This window comes from Miniopterus schreibersii (genome assembly GCF_964146895.1).
Source record: "Miniopterus schreibersii genome assembly, chromosome: 3".
In the NCBI taxonomy this organism is placed as follows: Eukaryota; Metazoa; Chordata; class Mammalia; order Chiroptera; family Miniopteridae; genus Miniopterus; species Miniopterus schreibersii.
The window spans coordinates 54,551,258-54,569,450 of NC_138103.1; the positions used below are offsets into that span (position 1 = coordinate 54,551,258).

An 18,193-nucleotide genomic window follows, 5' to 3' on the forward strand; every position below is an offset into this window, starting at 1 on the left:
TAGCTGTGTGACCTTCAGCAAGTTATTTAACCTCTCTGGATCTCAATATCTTCATCTATAAATGAGTATAGTAATAGTACCACCTTAATGTGATTGTGATGGAGATAATATTTTAAAAATATTTTGCGTAGTATCTAGATAATAGGAAGTGCTCGAAAATTAGTTATTCTTACAGATGATGATACTTAATATACAACAATAATGTAGGGAGACGTATATTTCCAATATTCTTTTTTCATATTTTTTTATATTTAAATTACTATCATGTCTTTTGTATTCATCCGCTCTATATGTAATTGTTAATCTCTAATGAATATTTTAATTTCATTTTAAACGTTTTTACTTCTATAATTCTGTAATAACCATTTTATAATTTATAGTAACCATTAGTTATTTTTTCATTTCTGTTTATGCCTGATCAGAAAACATGTATTTATTATTTAACTTTTTTTAATTACAGGTAGATGCCACTGAGAGTGAACCAAAGAGTTTTATCTTTATGAGTGAGGATGCTTTGACAAATCCACAGAAACTGATGGTTTTAATTCATGGTAGTGGTGTTGTCAGGGCAGGTCAGTGGGCTAGAAGGCTTATTATAAATGAAGATCTGGACAGTGGCACACAGATACCATTTATTAAGAGAGCTATGGATGTAAGTGCAATTTCTTTTATATTTTTGTGGGGGGGCATTTTATAGCTCTTCTTTATTATGTTATAATTTATTTTAACATGTTTCTTCTAATGTGTATCCTAAACATAGTCTTACCCTTTAATTGTTATTACTTATTTGTAAGGAAAAATTGTTCTGCATTATTTTGCAGTTACAACTAAAAACAAAATGATATCTTAAGTGTGTAAAAATTTAGATTATGTCTTTGAAATGAATATTTTTCTAAAATTTTTTTATTTATTATTACATGAAATATCACTTAAACTATCAACTACTTATCAGTATTATTGAAATACTTCTGAAAAAATATGACTGCTTTTGTAAATCTTTTACAACCTTGTTTAATTATGTTAGAAACTAAAGGAAATCTGCTACTTTAAATTAATCTCTTATTCTTTAAAAAAAGAGTTGCGATAACTCAGTTTTTTTTTGTAATGTTTTAAAAAATACTCTTTGGAGGCACAAATAAAATGCTTTAAGCATAAGACATACGTAAAAAATGGTTTATTGTAGTATTTACTGAATTACTTTTTTGAATTCAAACTTTTTAGAAATTGATATTTTAACACTGTATTTAAGGTTTTCTTCCTATAATAGTGAAATTGGTTTTTACTGGCCTAGCATTCTACATCTAAATGTTAGGCTACTTTTGTTTCTAATTCTTAGGTTCTGTCAAACAGTCAAACTGCAAAATATGGGTTTCTTTTACATGTAAGTAAAGTTTATCTTCAGAATAAAAGTAAAGCAGCATCTTGTATAATACAAGAATATAAAGTTTATTTTTGTAACTAAAACTTGGAGGGAATTCTTTAATACACTGATAATTACAACTGTCAAAGGTAATAACATTCCCTGCTTTGTTAACTCTGAAATGTTGATATAATTAACCCTTGAACAATGCAAGCGTTAGGGCCACTGACACCCCTGTCCACCACGTGTGAAGTCGAAAAGCCGTATATAACTTTTGCCTTGCTCAAAACTTAACTATTAGTAGTCTGCTGTTGACAAGAACCTTACCTATAATATAAACAGTTGCATAACACATATTTTTTATATTATATGTTTTATATACTGAATTCTTAGAATACAGTAAGCTACAGGAAAGAAAATATTAAGAAAATCTTAGAAAGAGGAAGTACTTCACAGTACTGTATGTATTTATTGAAAAAAAATCCATGTATAAGTGGACCCCCCCCCCCCCAGTTCAAACACATGTTGTTCAAGGGTCAACTGTATTTAGGGCCCAGACCAACTCTTAAAGAATATTTTTGTTAATAGATTTTGAGGCACTTAAAATGCTGTAGGTAGAATTTCTTCGGTTAATTGTATATATCTTTCAGTCTTCATGTATATGTAAAGAACACAACGGCATTACTACTTTTGATTGATTGCAAACTTGAGTAGTATGTTTTTTAGTATAATTTAACTAACTAAAATATAGTGAGGTTTAGATTGAAGTAATTCACATAAACTATTATATTATTTAAACTGTTTTATACTTCAGGACCTGAATGATGAATGAACTTTCTGACATAGTAGTTTGTGATTAGAACAGATCCTTCGATGTATTTTAACATTATATGTGAAATGTGATCACAATTCAGTGATAATTTGAAAATATAATTTAGTAAAGAGAATCAGATGTTTGTACGTTTGAAGGCTAGGTGAAATACTTTATGTAATTATATTGTCCCTGCTACTGTATCAACTGAGCCCTTCCCATTCTAGAATTTTTTTTATTGTTGTATAAGAGTTTTTTTGAGGTGAAAGGAGTATATGGGAATCCATACCAAATATCTTTGTATTGACTGTCTGTTAATACTTCAAACATGAGGGAGCAAGTTGGTCAGTAACAATTAGAATAATCAGTCATCCTGTTCTTATAAGTAGGAATAGTGTTTTGGGGATAGCAACATTTCACTGCCTTGACGTTTTCTGCTTTTCTCAATCATAGCTTACAGTCTTTCAAAAGTTTATCGACATCTGTATCCACTAGTCTCTCGTCTCCCACTTACTTAGTCCAGATGAGTTAATACCATCTCATTTTTTAAACTGATTTTTTACAGTGATTTGTGGAGGGAATAGTGGTAATCTAAAGTATAGCATTTTAAGTACATGCTTTTTATCTGTTTGTTCGAATGACAGTCACTTTACAACTCATATATTTTTAAAACAAATTAACGCTAATTTTCTATATTACAGAATGCTCTGTAAAACTCAGGAGGCATCCTTATGTGGCAGTATTCATCACACTAGAATATTTTGAGATTTTGTTTTAGATATCATTATGATTGTAAGGAGACTAAATTAAAGAATATATAATAAACTGTTGCTTAACTGATATGAATTGCATACTTCAAAAGTTGATTTAGAGCTTTTTAGTTTTTAAATCACTTGCTTCCCTTTTAATAAGCTGTAGTTTTAACTTTTCTATTCTGGCTATTGACTTTTTGATTCCTCTTTTTTTAAAACATATTTTTATTGACTTTTAGAGGGAAAGGGAGAGAAAAATAGAAACATCGATGAGAGAGAAACATCAACATCGATAGGCTGCCTTCTGCACGCCCCCTACTGGGGATCGAGCCTGCATCCCCAGGCATGTGCCCTGATGGGTATTGAACCAGTGACCTCTTGGTGCATGGGTCCATGCTCAACCACTTAGCCACACCAGCTGGGCTGATTCCTCTTTTCTTAATTCATTTTGGGTTTTTCCTTCTTTTTTGGCTGGCACATTTGTAAAACTGATTGATTACAGTATTAGGATTTTTTTCATAAATGTACATGGAGCCATTACAGATGTTTATCTAAAATAGGGTATGATTCCCCCCCCCCAATAATTTAAGTAATACATTTTTTGTAACATTTTTTTAACTATTACCTTGAATTTATGGTCTTCCAACCAAGTACTGCAAGCTCTTGCTACTTCAGCCTAAGTATTTGACAAAATTGGTGAGCAGAAGATGTAATAGGACTCTTTCTAGTGGGTTATTTAGTAACAAGAAGTACCATATCAATTTAGAGCATAGCTTTTGTTTTTAACAATAGCAGTGCCGTCTGATAGCTTATGAGAAATTATTTACCATTTATATAGTGCAAGCAGCATATAATTTGGCAGGAGATACATGTTTAAGGTCTCAGAGGACTCAAAAACATGAAAATTTCTTGGAGCTTTTAAATATACTTTTGTTCAATTGACTTAAAGGCATTGATGCTTTTTTATAGTCGTTAAAAGTATTTGTGGAATTAAAAAAATGCTTATCAATACAAGGTGCCATTTTTCAAAATATAAGATTGGCATGTAAACTGGTAATAAAGTGCATGACATACTAAGTTTAGATATTTGTGGGAATGTAAATTGGAGCAGTGTTTTTAGATGGAAATTTTGTTATATCTTCCGAAATTAAATGTGCATACCCTTGACCCTAAATCCCATTTGAAGGACTTTATGCTAGAGTAGTTCACAAAGTATACGTATGAGGGTGCTCATCACAGCAGTTTGTAATACCACAAATACTTCTAGCACCTCAGTATCCTCCATTAGGGAGTATTTGATTAAATTATGGTATGTACATATTATGGAAGACTAGTTATTACGAAGAACAAATTATATGCTTATGTATGCATTCATATGTAATGTCTAAGAATTACCATATAAAAACACAAGGATGAGGTCATTTGTTAAAAATCATACTTACACTTGCATACACATGCAACTACATGGATATACACTGATGTTCTTAGAAGTTTATGCAAGAAACCATGAGAGTTTTTTTTCTTTTACTTTTCATTTTCAATTTTTCTATTCAATACTTTTGTTCCTTTTTTACTTTGAGCAGTTATTACTTTCATAATTTTAATTTAAAAATTAAGAAAATAGTTCTGAAATATATTACAGTAATATTCATTTAACTGTTTCTAAAAGGATTTAAATGTTTTATTATAAAACTTCAAACAACTCTTTAAATAATTATTGCTTTTCTCATTATAGACTGGCAGAATTTAGACTACTAAAATTTACATTTCAAACTTTTTAAAAATAAATGCTAATTTTTTTCCTGTTTGAAATATGGACTACTAAACTATAGTTTGAAACCAAGAGCACTAATTCCAAATGTTAAAAGTAAACTTTGAAAGAAATTGTAAATTAATCAAAGAAAATATAAGTTGTTACATTATAGACTTCCTAAGAGATTGTTCAAGTCAAGAATTCCAGAAAAGGTTAAAAGCTTAGCACATTACGGAACTGACAAGGTGTATGATGCCACACCAGCCCCCATGCCAGCAAAAGAAAACAATGAAATGACAGCTCTAGTGTTTGGAGAGAGGTTGTTAACGACAGCTTATTCCTTTATGATTTCAACTCTTGACAGAAGACAGGTCTGCTGGTTGCATCAATGGCAGATATATCATTACCTTCTGGCCCTGTCATGACTGAATTGGGGGGGAAAACTGTGCTCAGTTTTGAAAATCCAATTACTTTCTGGAATTTTGGTCACTGTTTCTGAGATACATAGGATTAAGCCATTCTGTGATAGCTCTTTGCATCTAGATTGCTCTCTAAAACTGAACTAATTAACTAATTAAGCATATGCTTTTTATAGTCCAAAGGAGAACAAGGTATAAAAGCATAGAGCACCTTGATATCCTGATGTAATCCCAAGGAAAATATTACCAGGCCTCTTATGTTTAGTATTTATTCCTGTACCTGTGTTTATACCTAATTTCAAATAATTTAAAGTAGACGTGGGCCTTTTCACTAAGTGCAAGGGAAAAAATACTAGATTTTAAAACAATTAGGTACCATTTTTACATGAGAAAATATTTGTTATAGTTATTATTCAATTATAATTTAGTCTTTCTATTTCTCAATTACATGCATATTTGACTTCTTTTTTTCTTTTTTTGCCTACCTAAGAAATGACTCGAGACTTAGAAAGAAAGGGTGTGGGTTTTGAAAGTATGTCAAAAGCCCTGGGGTTTGTGTATGATCAGAATTTCAATGCAGGTTGAGATGAATTCAAATGCATAGAAGGCAAACATAAAAATCTTGTTTAATTTCTGTCATGTTGTTCTTTTTTGAATCACTCTGATGTGTTTTTCGAATCTGCTTTATTCTTGATCTTTGTGCTGTTATATCCACGATCTGTATTTCCCCTCTTTTTACTTCGTTTTAGCTGCTGATCCCTTTTCTGTGGTCCTTCCTTTAATATCAGCTGAAGCAGTTTGAATTGCTGAATCAAAGCTGTTTAGGGAGTGAGAGAGTGTAAGATTGTGCAGGGTAAGATTCTCTGGGTAGAAGGTAACACCTCCTGCAGTTATAATCAATGCTCTGGACACTTTCAAAGATTGGAGAAGCCATGACTTGCTCCGGGGTTAAACTTTTAAAATAACTTCCCTAGAGGAAAATGTCATCAATAAAATGGAATAATTAGTTGACAGTTCTTGAATAGCCTCGGTTTAACAAGAAAAGATTAAAGATAGGTCAGCTTTGCATTTTTCACTGTACTTTTAAATTTCTTTTGCTTTTTAGCCTTTATACTTTTGTTTATTGTGAACATACTTTTAAAAAATTAATTACTTCCAAAATTTATCAGTTTATCCCCTTGAGTTACTTTAATTTGAGGAGAAATAAATGGAAAGAGTTTCATCCTTTACTTGTAGGAAATAGTGTAAACTTTTACTTGAAATCATGGAGACAGTAAATTAGGAACAATAAGCAATTTGCTTAAGAAAGTGCAGTTTGCATGTTAGTTTAAGTCACCGAGCTTTAGATTAAATGTATGATATTTACATAATCACTAAAATAAGATATATATATTTTTAAAGACAATAATGTTAAGTGCATTTTAAGGGTAAATAATTATTAGTTTCCAGGGGAGTTGTCCAGTAGCATTTCATGCTTCTGTTGTTATTCGGTGATGATTTTATTCAACTAGTTACATGATGTAAATAAAAGGTATATTTTAAAATATTAATTTCTTGATAAATTGCCTGTTTCTATATATGATATTAGAAATTCTAACTAATGCCTAATTATGAGTTAAAGATTTAATCTGAAAATGACACATCTATTACTTATTTTATATTTGCAATATAATGTTCTTAAATTAAGACTGAATTTCAGCAGTGATTCTGCATAGTAACAGGCCTGTATTTTAGTTGTTTTTCCTGGACATAAAACAAATCACTACTAAAAATGTGTAGGGAGGTGTTTTAAGAATTAAGTGGAATACCTTGACATACTTTGATATTTAGAATCGTGTCCTTTTATTTTAAAATAAATAAATTTTAAACTTTTATTAGTTTACTTCAAATGTAAGCTTAATCAGTATCCCTATACTGTGAGGTGTGCATTCAGATGTCAGCAAGTGTAAGAACCATGTTGTCGCTTTGTGTTTATAATCCTTATTGAAAAGGAGAAGGTACCTTGTGTATGAAATAGATACAGTACAGGGATGAGTATGTCTTATGAAGCTTGAAGTAGTATTAAAAAATAAAAAGGACAAGTACTGTTGTGTTAGTAAAAAGAACACAGTAGTATTGTGTTAGGTATACATAATGCAATTTTTAAAAACCTGATATCATTTTAGGGACATCCACATTTGATTTTATAAGATCATAAGATTTAAGCCAATTTTGGTTAGGAATGCCATATAGAAATGTATTAAATGGGCATAGCAAACTATTATATTTTTCCTAGAGTTTAAATATAATGAACATTCATGCGATAATTTAAATTCTGAATGAAAGTAAGTTATTTCACAATTTATTATTTTATAAATCAATACTACAGAATGAAATATTCTCTTAACATCAATGGAGAAAATTAAATTTGGAAGAAGCTCTCCTTTGGCCTTTTATTTCTGCAATAGCACAGTGATAGTGATAAATAATACAAGTGTGTCTCCAAATCTCCAAAGAAAACTTATTTTAAAAATTAGAGAAAATATGTGAGCAATTAGACCTTGCCTTTCCTTTTGGTAAAGAAGACCATTGCTTTTTAAATAATTTTTACAGTATTTTAGTATTTAACAGTGTTACTGAAGCTTTTAGAAGAATTTTGTTAAGTTGTTATCTTTATGCCTTCTTAAAACAATCCTATTAAATTCTTATCTTTATGGTTACTTATAGAGGTTAGAAACAGAATTAAGATAATGAAATTATATGTATTTCTGTTATAGTGCAGCTTGAACATAGGATGTTAAATTATAACATAGGATGTCATATTAATAAGGATCAATTTCTTTCTTTATTATTAAAAAATCAGTGTGTTTTGAAACATTTGTATTACATATGCAAGCACACTTATAAATTTCTGTGTACGTTAAAATTTCTAATTGCTAACCCAGTTGTGTTGATTTTTTTTTTAACCATTATTTGAAAGACTTGTCAATTCTATCGGGAAATGAGTACTTGCTTATTCATATCATGAGCTGCATATTTGAATAAAATTATCTTTCTTACAATGAATTGATCTTGAAAATATTTGAGAGAACATTTATCCAGAGAAACACATGCCAAGAATCATTTTAAACTTTCTTAAAATGTTCTTCGTTTGCATTTTCTGATAGTAAGACAATGTCTTTTCTTTGAGCTTTTCATGCACATTTACTTAGTATCGCAGTGGTTTGAAAATGTATTGCCCTCTTGAACAGTGTGTGTTGTTTGTGATCAGAAATTTAAAGAAGTTAGATCCTTCTGTCAGAAAACTGTCTTTTTCCCAGAAATTAACAAATTAGAGCATGAAAGCCAGTAAGGAGAGGTATGTAGTAGGTCATTTGCTGCTACAGGCATTTTCTCTCCCTCCACAATGTATTTGTTTAGTTTCTCTCACTTTCTGCCTGTGGCACCGCATGGTGAAATTCAGACATGCTCTTCCCCTCCAAGGAATCTCAGGGGTGGAGGATAACTTATACAAAATTAATAAATGGTGTTGCTTTTTCATTATCACCCATCCAAGGCAATTTGCAGTGTTCACTTTAGAGGAAAAAAAAATGAGTTGTGTAGGAAGCATTTACAACAATGCATTAACAAGTGTAAAGCCATGAGTCAGTTTTAAAAATGAAATGTATATTGAGATAGATAATACTGTAAACAATTAAGAATATTGACTCAATACTTTTTTTGAAATATATTATTTGTATTGATTTGAGAGAGAGAGGAAGGGAGGGAAATAGAGAGGAAAACATTGATATGAGAGAGAAACTGTTCTGTTGCCTACCCTGTGTGTCCTGACTGGGGCCCAAACCCATAACCCAGGTATGTGCCCTGACCAGGAATTGAACTTGTAACCTTTCCATGTGCAGGATGACAGTCGACTGAGCCACACTGGCCGGGAGACCCAATAATTTCTTAAGGTGCCTCCTTTTATTATTTTGGTACAGTAAAATCATAAAATTTAATCTTGCAAATGAAAAACTAGTACAGTGTTTTTGTATTTTATGATGACTAAATTAAATGAATTAGTTCATTTAGCTAGAGAGGAGGTTTAGCTGTTAGAGAATGCCAATTAGAAATTTTATTTTTACTCTGCAAGTGAATCGTTTTGCTTAAGCATTTTGTTGTAACATACTACAGAAACAATTTTATAGGAGAGAGAATGGTGTTAACCTATTGTATGTGTTCTTTGTGCTGCTCAAATCTGTATAAATACCATAGCAGTGGGATTTAAGATTGCTTTTGAAAAGGAATTTTGTATATATATATATAAATTGTTTATATATATAATCTTAATTCCTTTTTTTTCCTGTTTAATCCCTGGGGATACATTTGAATTGTTTTATGACAATTTTAAGATTAAGAATTGTTTCAAAGAAGCATTTAGAAGAAAGCCCCTTTGTAGTCTCATTGAGCTTCTACAACTCAATTTGGTACTTTTTTTCCTGTACAAGAATGATACAGCTAAGCCTCTTAAATACTATAGTTTAGGAAATAGCCTATTACTTTGTTTAGGATATATGCACCACACTGCACCTTGTTAACAACTTGAATTGTAATAGTAATTTTATTTTGACAAATTTTATGGGTGTGCTTCTGTTTCCACTAAACTGTGAGCTCATTGAGGGCAGGGATCATCCATTTTCACCAATGTCTAGCAGTACAGTGTAGTGGATAAGAACATAGGCTTTGGGGTTAATATTCCTAGTTACCAGTTTTAGCTTTCCTAAAACATTCTCCTTTTAAGCATTTCTAGTCACTAGTTTTAGTGACTTAATAGTTGTGTTATATGGTCAAGTGTTTTGACTGTTGAGTCTTGTTTTCTTTAATCCATAAAATGATCATAATAATAATATAAACTCAGAGGATTATCCTGAAATTAAGTGACTAAATGTATGAAAAGCACTTACTACTGTGCATGAAGCTGTTTTTTAAAAGTTTTTATGGATGGAGGGACAAATGAATTTTTATTAGCAAAAGAGAGAAATATAATGGCTTATTGGCAAGCACTATTCTTTTTGTTAAATCTATTAAAAGATAAAAGTGAGTCATTTCACTTCCTCTGTTCCTAAATAGGAACATGGTGTATACAAGTTCTTATTATAATAGCTGTCACATAATGAGTACTTAATGAATGCTAATAGTGAGGAAGGTAGAGGTGGTAATTATTTAGTGTATTGTTTTGGCTTTGGTTTATGTACTTCCTTTTCCTCTACACATCCTGTCACTCTGCATCTATAACATATTTCTATATTTCTATAACAGTAAGACTGGGCTTCTTCTGTGCATCTAGTAGCATTGGCATTGATTTTTCTGGATCCATATTATCAACTATTCTAAAGACCCAAAGGACATTAGATTAAGTTGGTTTTGGCACTGCATGGAAGGTGTACACAGGCTTTTGTCAGCTTCCAGGGATAACTGCACCTAGAAAGTAGAAACAAGCTTTCAGAAAGTGATTTTTTTTTTAACTCAGAGTTGTTAATGGCAAGAATTTTATTCTAACCTTCTTACTCCATGAAATCCACCCTTCTATCCATCCATCAATCTTCCAATTCATCTATAGATCCATCAGGTATTCATTGAGGGCCCAGCACTGTTCTAAGCTTGGGGAGGGACAGTAATGAAGAAAACATAGTGCCTGCCCTCAAGACATTCCAGTTTAATGGGGGAGACAGGCAAACCCAGTATGGTCTGATAGGTACTCAAAACTGTAAGCATAGGGTCCAGTATTGAAGGTGGTTCTTAATGCCATCTCTGTAAAAATGCTTCCCAACAGGAGTTGTATTTACATAAAATCCTCAAGTATGAGGAGGCACTTGGAGGTGGGAGAGGTATCCTGAATGAGGGATTCCTTGAATAAAGCTTGAACATAGAGTTTGATGTGAAAGGGAAAGTATAAGACTGAGGCTACAGAAATCATCAGGGCCTGGTGTGTCCTCTTAATATATTTGTAAATTCTCGTAAGGGTTACGGAACAGCATTGAATGGTTTCTAAATAGGGAAATAAAGTGGTCAAATTTGTGTTTTAGAAAGCTACTTCTGGCACAAGCCTGATGAGTGGATCTGAGCAAAAATGGTAGACTGGAGTGAGAATCCAGTGGGCTACAAGAGACAGAATAATGATTGATTATATGTGGGACGTGAAAGATGAAAGAATCAAATATGACACTTCAGTTCCTGACTTCTATTCTAGGGGAGATGGTGCTATCTTTAACCAAGTCGGGGAGTGCTGAAGAGGAGCGATCTTTTAACATTGAGGTAGTTGAGAAACTAATTTTAAACATGTTGTTTTCAGGTGCATGTGCCACCATACTCCTCCCAAGCCGTTTGTTTGACAGAATGCCTGTGACACCACTTTTTGACTTTTCATCATATTTCTCCGTTGCAGTAATATTTCCGTTTCATCATATTTCTCCATCTGCTGGGTCATGCAGATGCTTTGAGGAGTTAATTTAGTGATGAAGCTAAGTGCCTTATTATAAAATTACAGTAAAAAGCATAACTAATTGTAACATTAACAGTATCTCAATATCATGCAGATTAGTTTATACTGTGATTTAATGTGCTATTGCTTTTGTATTTTCTTTCTCTGAACGTATTTGTTGAAAGGCTACTAAGTTAGGAGCTCATCAGATAATTGTGGAAAAAGTTGTGACTGGCAGTGGACATGGTCTTATAAAACCTACACCAAGACTGAAAAATACATTGTGTTTAGTTGGATGAAATCTCTCTACCATCATTTTATAATGATTCAGAAAGAGATAAAATATATATATTTTTAAAATATCTTTATTGATTTCAGAGAGAGGAAGGGAGAGGGAGAGAGAGAGAGAGAGAAACATCAGTGATGAGTCATTGATTGGCTCACTGCATGTCCCCGACCAGGGATGGAGCCTACAACCATGGCATGTGCCCCGACTGGGAATTGAACCGTGATCTCCGGATCATAGGGCATGCTCAACCACTGAGCCACGCTGGCTGGGCAATATGGTCACCTTTAACGTTTAAAATATTCTACAATATTGTTCATGCTCTTCTCTCCCAAAGTAATGACTGACTGCTACATTTAACTTTTGAAACTTGCATCATAGTGAAGATAGATATATATAGAGATGATAGATAGATAGATGATAGATAGATAGATAGATAGATAGATAGATGATAGATAGATAGATAGATAGATAGATAGATAGATAGATAGATAGATAGATAGATAGATAAGTTATCTTCTTATTTCTTTAACAAAGGTGGTATACTGGATGGTCTAAATGGATTTTCCTAGGTCTTAAATTGATTCTGTATTTATATTTTTATAATAATTTTTTTTCTGACACATGCCCCACTATAAGAAATCAAAACATAGAAAAATTTTGGCTTAATTTCTCAAAAATATTTAATCTAATTCTTTCTATTTTCCTTCTGTTGTTAAACTTCTCTAATTTTAAAAAATACTGTTTTGCAAAAGATTTATTATAGGAATCTTGTCAATATTGAATTATTTGTATTAATTAATGTACTACTCATTAAGAGCTCATTTACTGCTGGGGGAATGGAGAGAGGAGATTGCTATACTGAAGTGCTGTTACTAATTGAAAAAGCAGAACTAACGAAGCACCTGGCCCGTAAATATATCCAGCAGTTTTTCTTTCAATATGTATGTCCTAATTCAAAAATCTTAGGCAAATAAGCAGGCTCTCCCATGTCTAGATATGTATAGGAAATGCAGTATAGGAGGTAACTTTGAATGCAAAGAGCTGGTACAGAGTAGACAACATTTATTAAGTAAAATAAAGGTCCTCTGGTTACACAGAAATTAAAAGGCATAGCTGGATGTGTGGGTGGTCACCCCTGTGGGTCTGGGAGAAAAGGAGGGTTGTGAAAAGGAGTTGGTGAACTGTGAAGCGGGCTGAGGAGCAGGCCTCAGGAAATAACCTGTTTGTGAGAAGGAGTACATACATTCCTACTAGGATAAGAAACACCTTATTTGCTGTCTCTCATTATATTTGAATTTTTAAAGTTATTTACGAAGAGCAGCTCTTAGGTCTTTCGCTTCCTCTGCCATCTCTTCTGACATACCCCTGTTGCTTCTTCCAAAGTTGTCTGAGAATAATTGTAATTCAGCCTTGGCTTAGGCCCTGCTTCTCTTACTAACTTGCTCTTTACCTTAGAAGAAGGTTGTTTAGCCTGATTAAGCACCCTTTTCTTCTTTTGTGGAATAAATAAGGCACACTTAGTTAGATGCCTTTGTTGCATTGATCATTTTCAAGTATGTAAAAGCCGGCTTTTATATTTATAGGCCTCCAATTGAATAATGGGTATGGAAATCTTTCTTACATGCTGTTATAAAAACAAAAAGAATTGTTATAAAAAATTAGGGAAAGCTTGACCTAAACCCCTTATTCATTGAGTGACAGGTATTTGTCAAAGATGCTTTGATACTAGCGGCTTTGGTAGGAAAGTTATCCATTTGTTAGTATTAGTGAAGGTACTTTCTTAGTTTAATATCTTATTGTATATGTATTATTAACATTAGTAAAAGTAAATACTTTGTTTAGTATCTTACTGCATATGATTCTTTGGAAGGCATTGTTGATTTTGTCTTTGGGCAATGCAGGTTAACTCAGATAAAATAAAAAGTGCTTTTCTTTCCTGAGAACTCCATTCAGACGCTAGCAGAATGAAGAAAACACAAACTGAAAAATGGAACAATTTATTGATAATTTTCATAAGGGTACATATCCTTGAAGTAATTCAAGATTTGCTGTCATAAGTTATTTAGAGAATGAGACTTGATTTTTGAAAATGAGATGAATTTATTTTTAGCCTAGTCTTTATAGAAATTCTCAACCTTGATTTTAGTTTCTGCGTCTTTGCTCATCTAGAAAATTATATCTTACCGTGTTCATACTAGTATCTCATGCTTCAAGTCATAAGTGGTAAAAGATAACACCAGGCGCTAAAAACTACTCATACTAAAATAATAAATTTAAGGACTACTTACATATGAAAATAATTTAAAGAAATCCTAATAGGCAGAGAATAGAAGGACTCATAATTATATGGACAATTACTAACTTACTTTTACTACCAATTTAAATTCAATGTGCCTTATATTAAATCTTTATAATGTTTTTATAAATTGAGTTGCTAAAACTATTCCTGAATTGATATTTTGGGATTAAGAACAAACAAACAAAACAGTTGGTGATCATTTGTTCTATATAGTTTTGACCAAAACATAGTCAATACTAGGTAATTTAATTTTTTCTCTCCCCAAAATTACATTCCTCTTTTGAAGTTGTTGAAAACAGAATTATGGTTATGAAGGTGATTAAAAGAAAGAATACAATTATGGTCCAAAGTGTTCATCTTTCTTGTATAACATGCAATAATAGTGATCATATTTTACCACTGAGCTATGGTCAGACTCTACAAGTACACGTTTTTGATTTCTGCCAGTAAGATTAATTTATTGTCATTTATAAATCTGTTTTTACTACTGAGAAATAATTATTAATAACTACATTCAGATGTTTTCTGAGAATAAAATGTATTTGTTGGTGATAGGACAGGTTTTTTTCTTGCATTATACTTACCTCTTATCTGAGCTTGCAGCTCACTTTCGATTTCAAAAGAGACAGTGTAAAGCTAATTTCATTAAAAATTTTATAAAAACTTTACAAGGTTTTTATTTGCTTTCATAATCTCTCATCTTGTATTCTAGCAATCACAAATTTTTAATGGGGATGTTTTTCTTAAGACAGGAAATAGCAATTTAGAAATATTAATAAAGAGAAAATTTTAATTAAGAAGATTTAAAATGTTTGGGTTTTGTTTGTTTTTTTAATATTTTTTTTATTGATTTCAGAGAGAGCAAGGGAGAGTGAGAGATAGAAACATCAGTGATGAGAGAAAGTCATTGATCAGCTGCCTCCTGCAAGCCCCCTGCGGGGAATCAAGCCCGCAAACTGGCCATGTGCCCTGACCGGGAATCGAACCTCGATCTCCTGTATCGTAGGTCATTGCTCAACTGCTGAGCCACACCTGGCTGGGCTGTTTGGGGGTTTTAAAAAATTAAAAAAAAATGATTTTTCAACTTGCCTTCATATTGTTAGAACAATAATTTTAATTTGCCTTTCAATTTAACTATTACTATTTTTAGACATATCCAAGCATGGTAAATATACTGAAATAAAATCAGCTCATTTATTATTGCTCAAGAGAAGTACTGATTTATTTTAAGGAATTATAAATAAATATTTTTATTTAAATAGCGTTGTATTTCAAATGACAATATAATGGAATAGCCATTGATTTTCCTATTTACCTGTTTGCCACCATTTTCTCCTTCATTTTTTTCTTTTTCTGCCATATTAACCTAAAGACAGTGGGCTATTAGAAAAAAGTTATATAACTTTAAAATGTTTTAAATAATTTTTAATTCAGATTCTATTTTCCTTGGTCTTTTACATAACAGCAAAATGCATTTCTGTCTCTTATGAGAAGTAAAATATTGTGGCCTTTGATTAATTGTTTAGATAACATTGATGCTTTCTAGTCCTTATATAGATTCCTTGGACATGATTAACAATAGAACATATGCACATTGAGTTGTTTATACAGTACAACAACGAGGTTCACCTAGAACAATTCAGTTTCGCTGCTTTTTCTTTTTGCTCAGGTAAGAATACATATTTAATCGGCAATTGGTTGGATTTAAGCAGGGTTTCTCAGCTATTGGTTGGCATTTTGGGTCAGATAATTCTTTCTTATGCGGGTTCTCCTGTGCATTGTGGGATGTTTAGCAGCATGCCTAGTCTCTACCCTCTAGATTAGATGCTAATAGCACCCTGGCAGTTATAAGAACCAAAATGTTTCCAGACATTGCCAAATGTTCCCTGGGGGGCAAAAATGCCCTGACTTGTGAACCACTGGGTTAAAGGTTAATGAAAACTAACTCTACTGTCCATATGTGTATAATCTGAGATTTTTGGCAATCAATATTTTTTCCTTAAAAATATTTACTCTATTTTATAATGCATGAATATTTATTTTGTATACAAAATAAAAACAGGGAAGGGGCTCATTTTTAATACTAAACCAATATATTTTATAATATTTAGTAGCTATAAAAAATTGAATTACACATAATCTTACCATTTAAAGATAGTCACTGTCAATATTTTAGCATGTATCCCTTCAGTTTTTACTCTAAGCATTTCTAAGATTTTTATTTTGCAGTTAACCTTTTATCACTTATATAGCATTAATATCTTTCCATGTAATTATTTTTTACACTTCATATTTAATGACTATAACATCTCATAACAAAGATATGCATATACAAGGTGTCCCAAAAAAATGTATACACATTTTAACAGCTCACAGCTCAATTTTGAAAATGAAATATATTTTAATAAACACTGCCTTTATAATTATTCAAAGTGTGTGTATACATTTTTTGGGACACCTTATATGTTAATATGTAATCATTTATTTCATCAATATCTTATTATTAGAAAAGTAGATTAGTCCAAAATCACAAATTCAAACATCACCGTCTCCGAAAACAACGTCCTCTCACTTCAGCTCACTTGCTATGTAATTATTACAATTCTTTAACCTCATCTATACCAGGAATTCCTTGACTCTACCATTTTCTCTCTCCCATCAACCAACTCTCCTATCTTTTTAAAAAATAAATTAAAAAATTTTTTTTACTTACATGGTGGGGTTGAAATTGGACTACATCTCTAAACAGTATTAGAGAATAACATTATTATTTGTGCTAATATTTTAGAAAGCAAAATACTACAGACGACATGAACCAATTGGAATGTTCACACAATCCTGATAGAAGTGAAAATTAACTGCTTTGAAAACTGTTTGGAAGTATCTATTAAAGTTGAATATACATCGTACCTTGAGACCCAATAGTTTGATTTCCAAATAATGAAATATTCAATACTCATAATTTCATATAGCCAGTCGCGTCTCATTAGAATGCTTTTGTTGATTTTTGCTGAACTCTTATGGTCAGAGCCATCTTATGGTTACAATAATGGCTTCATTGCATCATTTTCATTGCTAAAACAACACTAAGACAAAAGTGAAACAACAGAGACATATGTCCAGACTTTACTTATATGTGAGTGCCTTGGATTATAATTTTCTAATACTGGAAGAACATTTCCTTAATGTTATATGCTATTCACAGTGTAACAGCTACAGACAAGACATACTTTCAAGTTTAATCTGTATAATTAACACTTTACATCACTTTATTAAGTCTACAGTATCAACAAAACAAATGAAGCTCTGACTTATACCGTTTGCCTGTTTCTATGGTGTAAATTCTAAGTACTCATGTAAAAAACCACGGTTGATTTCAGGCTGCCAATTATAAATTCTAAATGTGCTATATTTATACAGTAGACTATTATCCTGCAATAAGAATGATAAAACTTAAAACTACATGCAACATGGACAAGCCTCTCAAACTCACTGTTGAATTAAAAGAGCCAATCACAGAAAGCACAGATTGTATGATTCCTTTTACATAAAGTTCAGAAACAAGCAAAACTAATCTGTGGTGTTAGAAATCAAGATAAAGTTTATGCTTAAGGGGTGGCTTCGTGGTGGAGTATCTGGGGTGCTGGTGGGGCTCATTTAAAAAAATCTTACTGTTGGTTACATGGGTGTGTTCACTTTGTGAAAATTTATTAGGCTGTACACTTAGGACTTGTGCAATTTTCTGTATGTATATAATACTTTCATTAAAATTCACTAGAGCCCTGGCTGGGTGGCTCAGTTGGTTAGAGCGTCATCTTGTACACCAAGAGGTTGCAGGTTTGATTCCCGGTCAGGGAATTTCTAGGTTGTGGGTTCAGTCCCCCGTTAGGGTACATACGGGAGGCAAACGATCTCTCTCTCTCTCCTCTCTTCTCTCTCTTTTTTCTTCTCTCTAAAATCAATTAAAAATGTCCTTTGGTGAGGATTAAAAACAATAATAATAAAATTCACTAGAAAAAATATTGGCTGAATTGAAAGATGTATCTGGAAACTCGGCAATTAGTACATTTG

General features: G+C 32.0%; 1 protein-coding gene across 5 annotated transcripts in view; it reads left to right on the plus strand.

Annotated features, from left to right (window-relative positions):
- Positions 1-18,193, plus strand: part of ARB2A (ARB2 cotranscriptional regulator A) — a 308,143-nt gene that overhangs the window by 69,026 nt on the left and 220,924 nt on the right. For 3 of the 5 annotated variants that reach the window (XM_081132496.1, XM_081132498.1, XM_081132497.1), the window contains one exon: positions 461-652. The exons of the other annotated variants lie outside the window; for them this stretch is intronic. In XM_081132496.1, the coding sequence (XP_080988622.1) occupies positions 461-652 (192 nt within the window). The remainder of the gene's footprint in view (positions 1-460; positions 653-18,193) is intronic. 5 annotated transcript variants of the gene reach the window in all.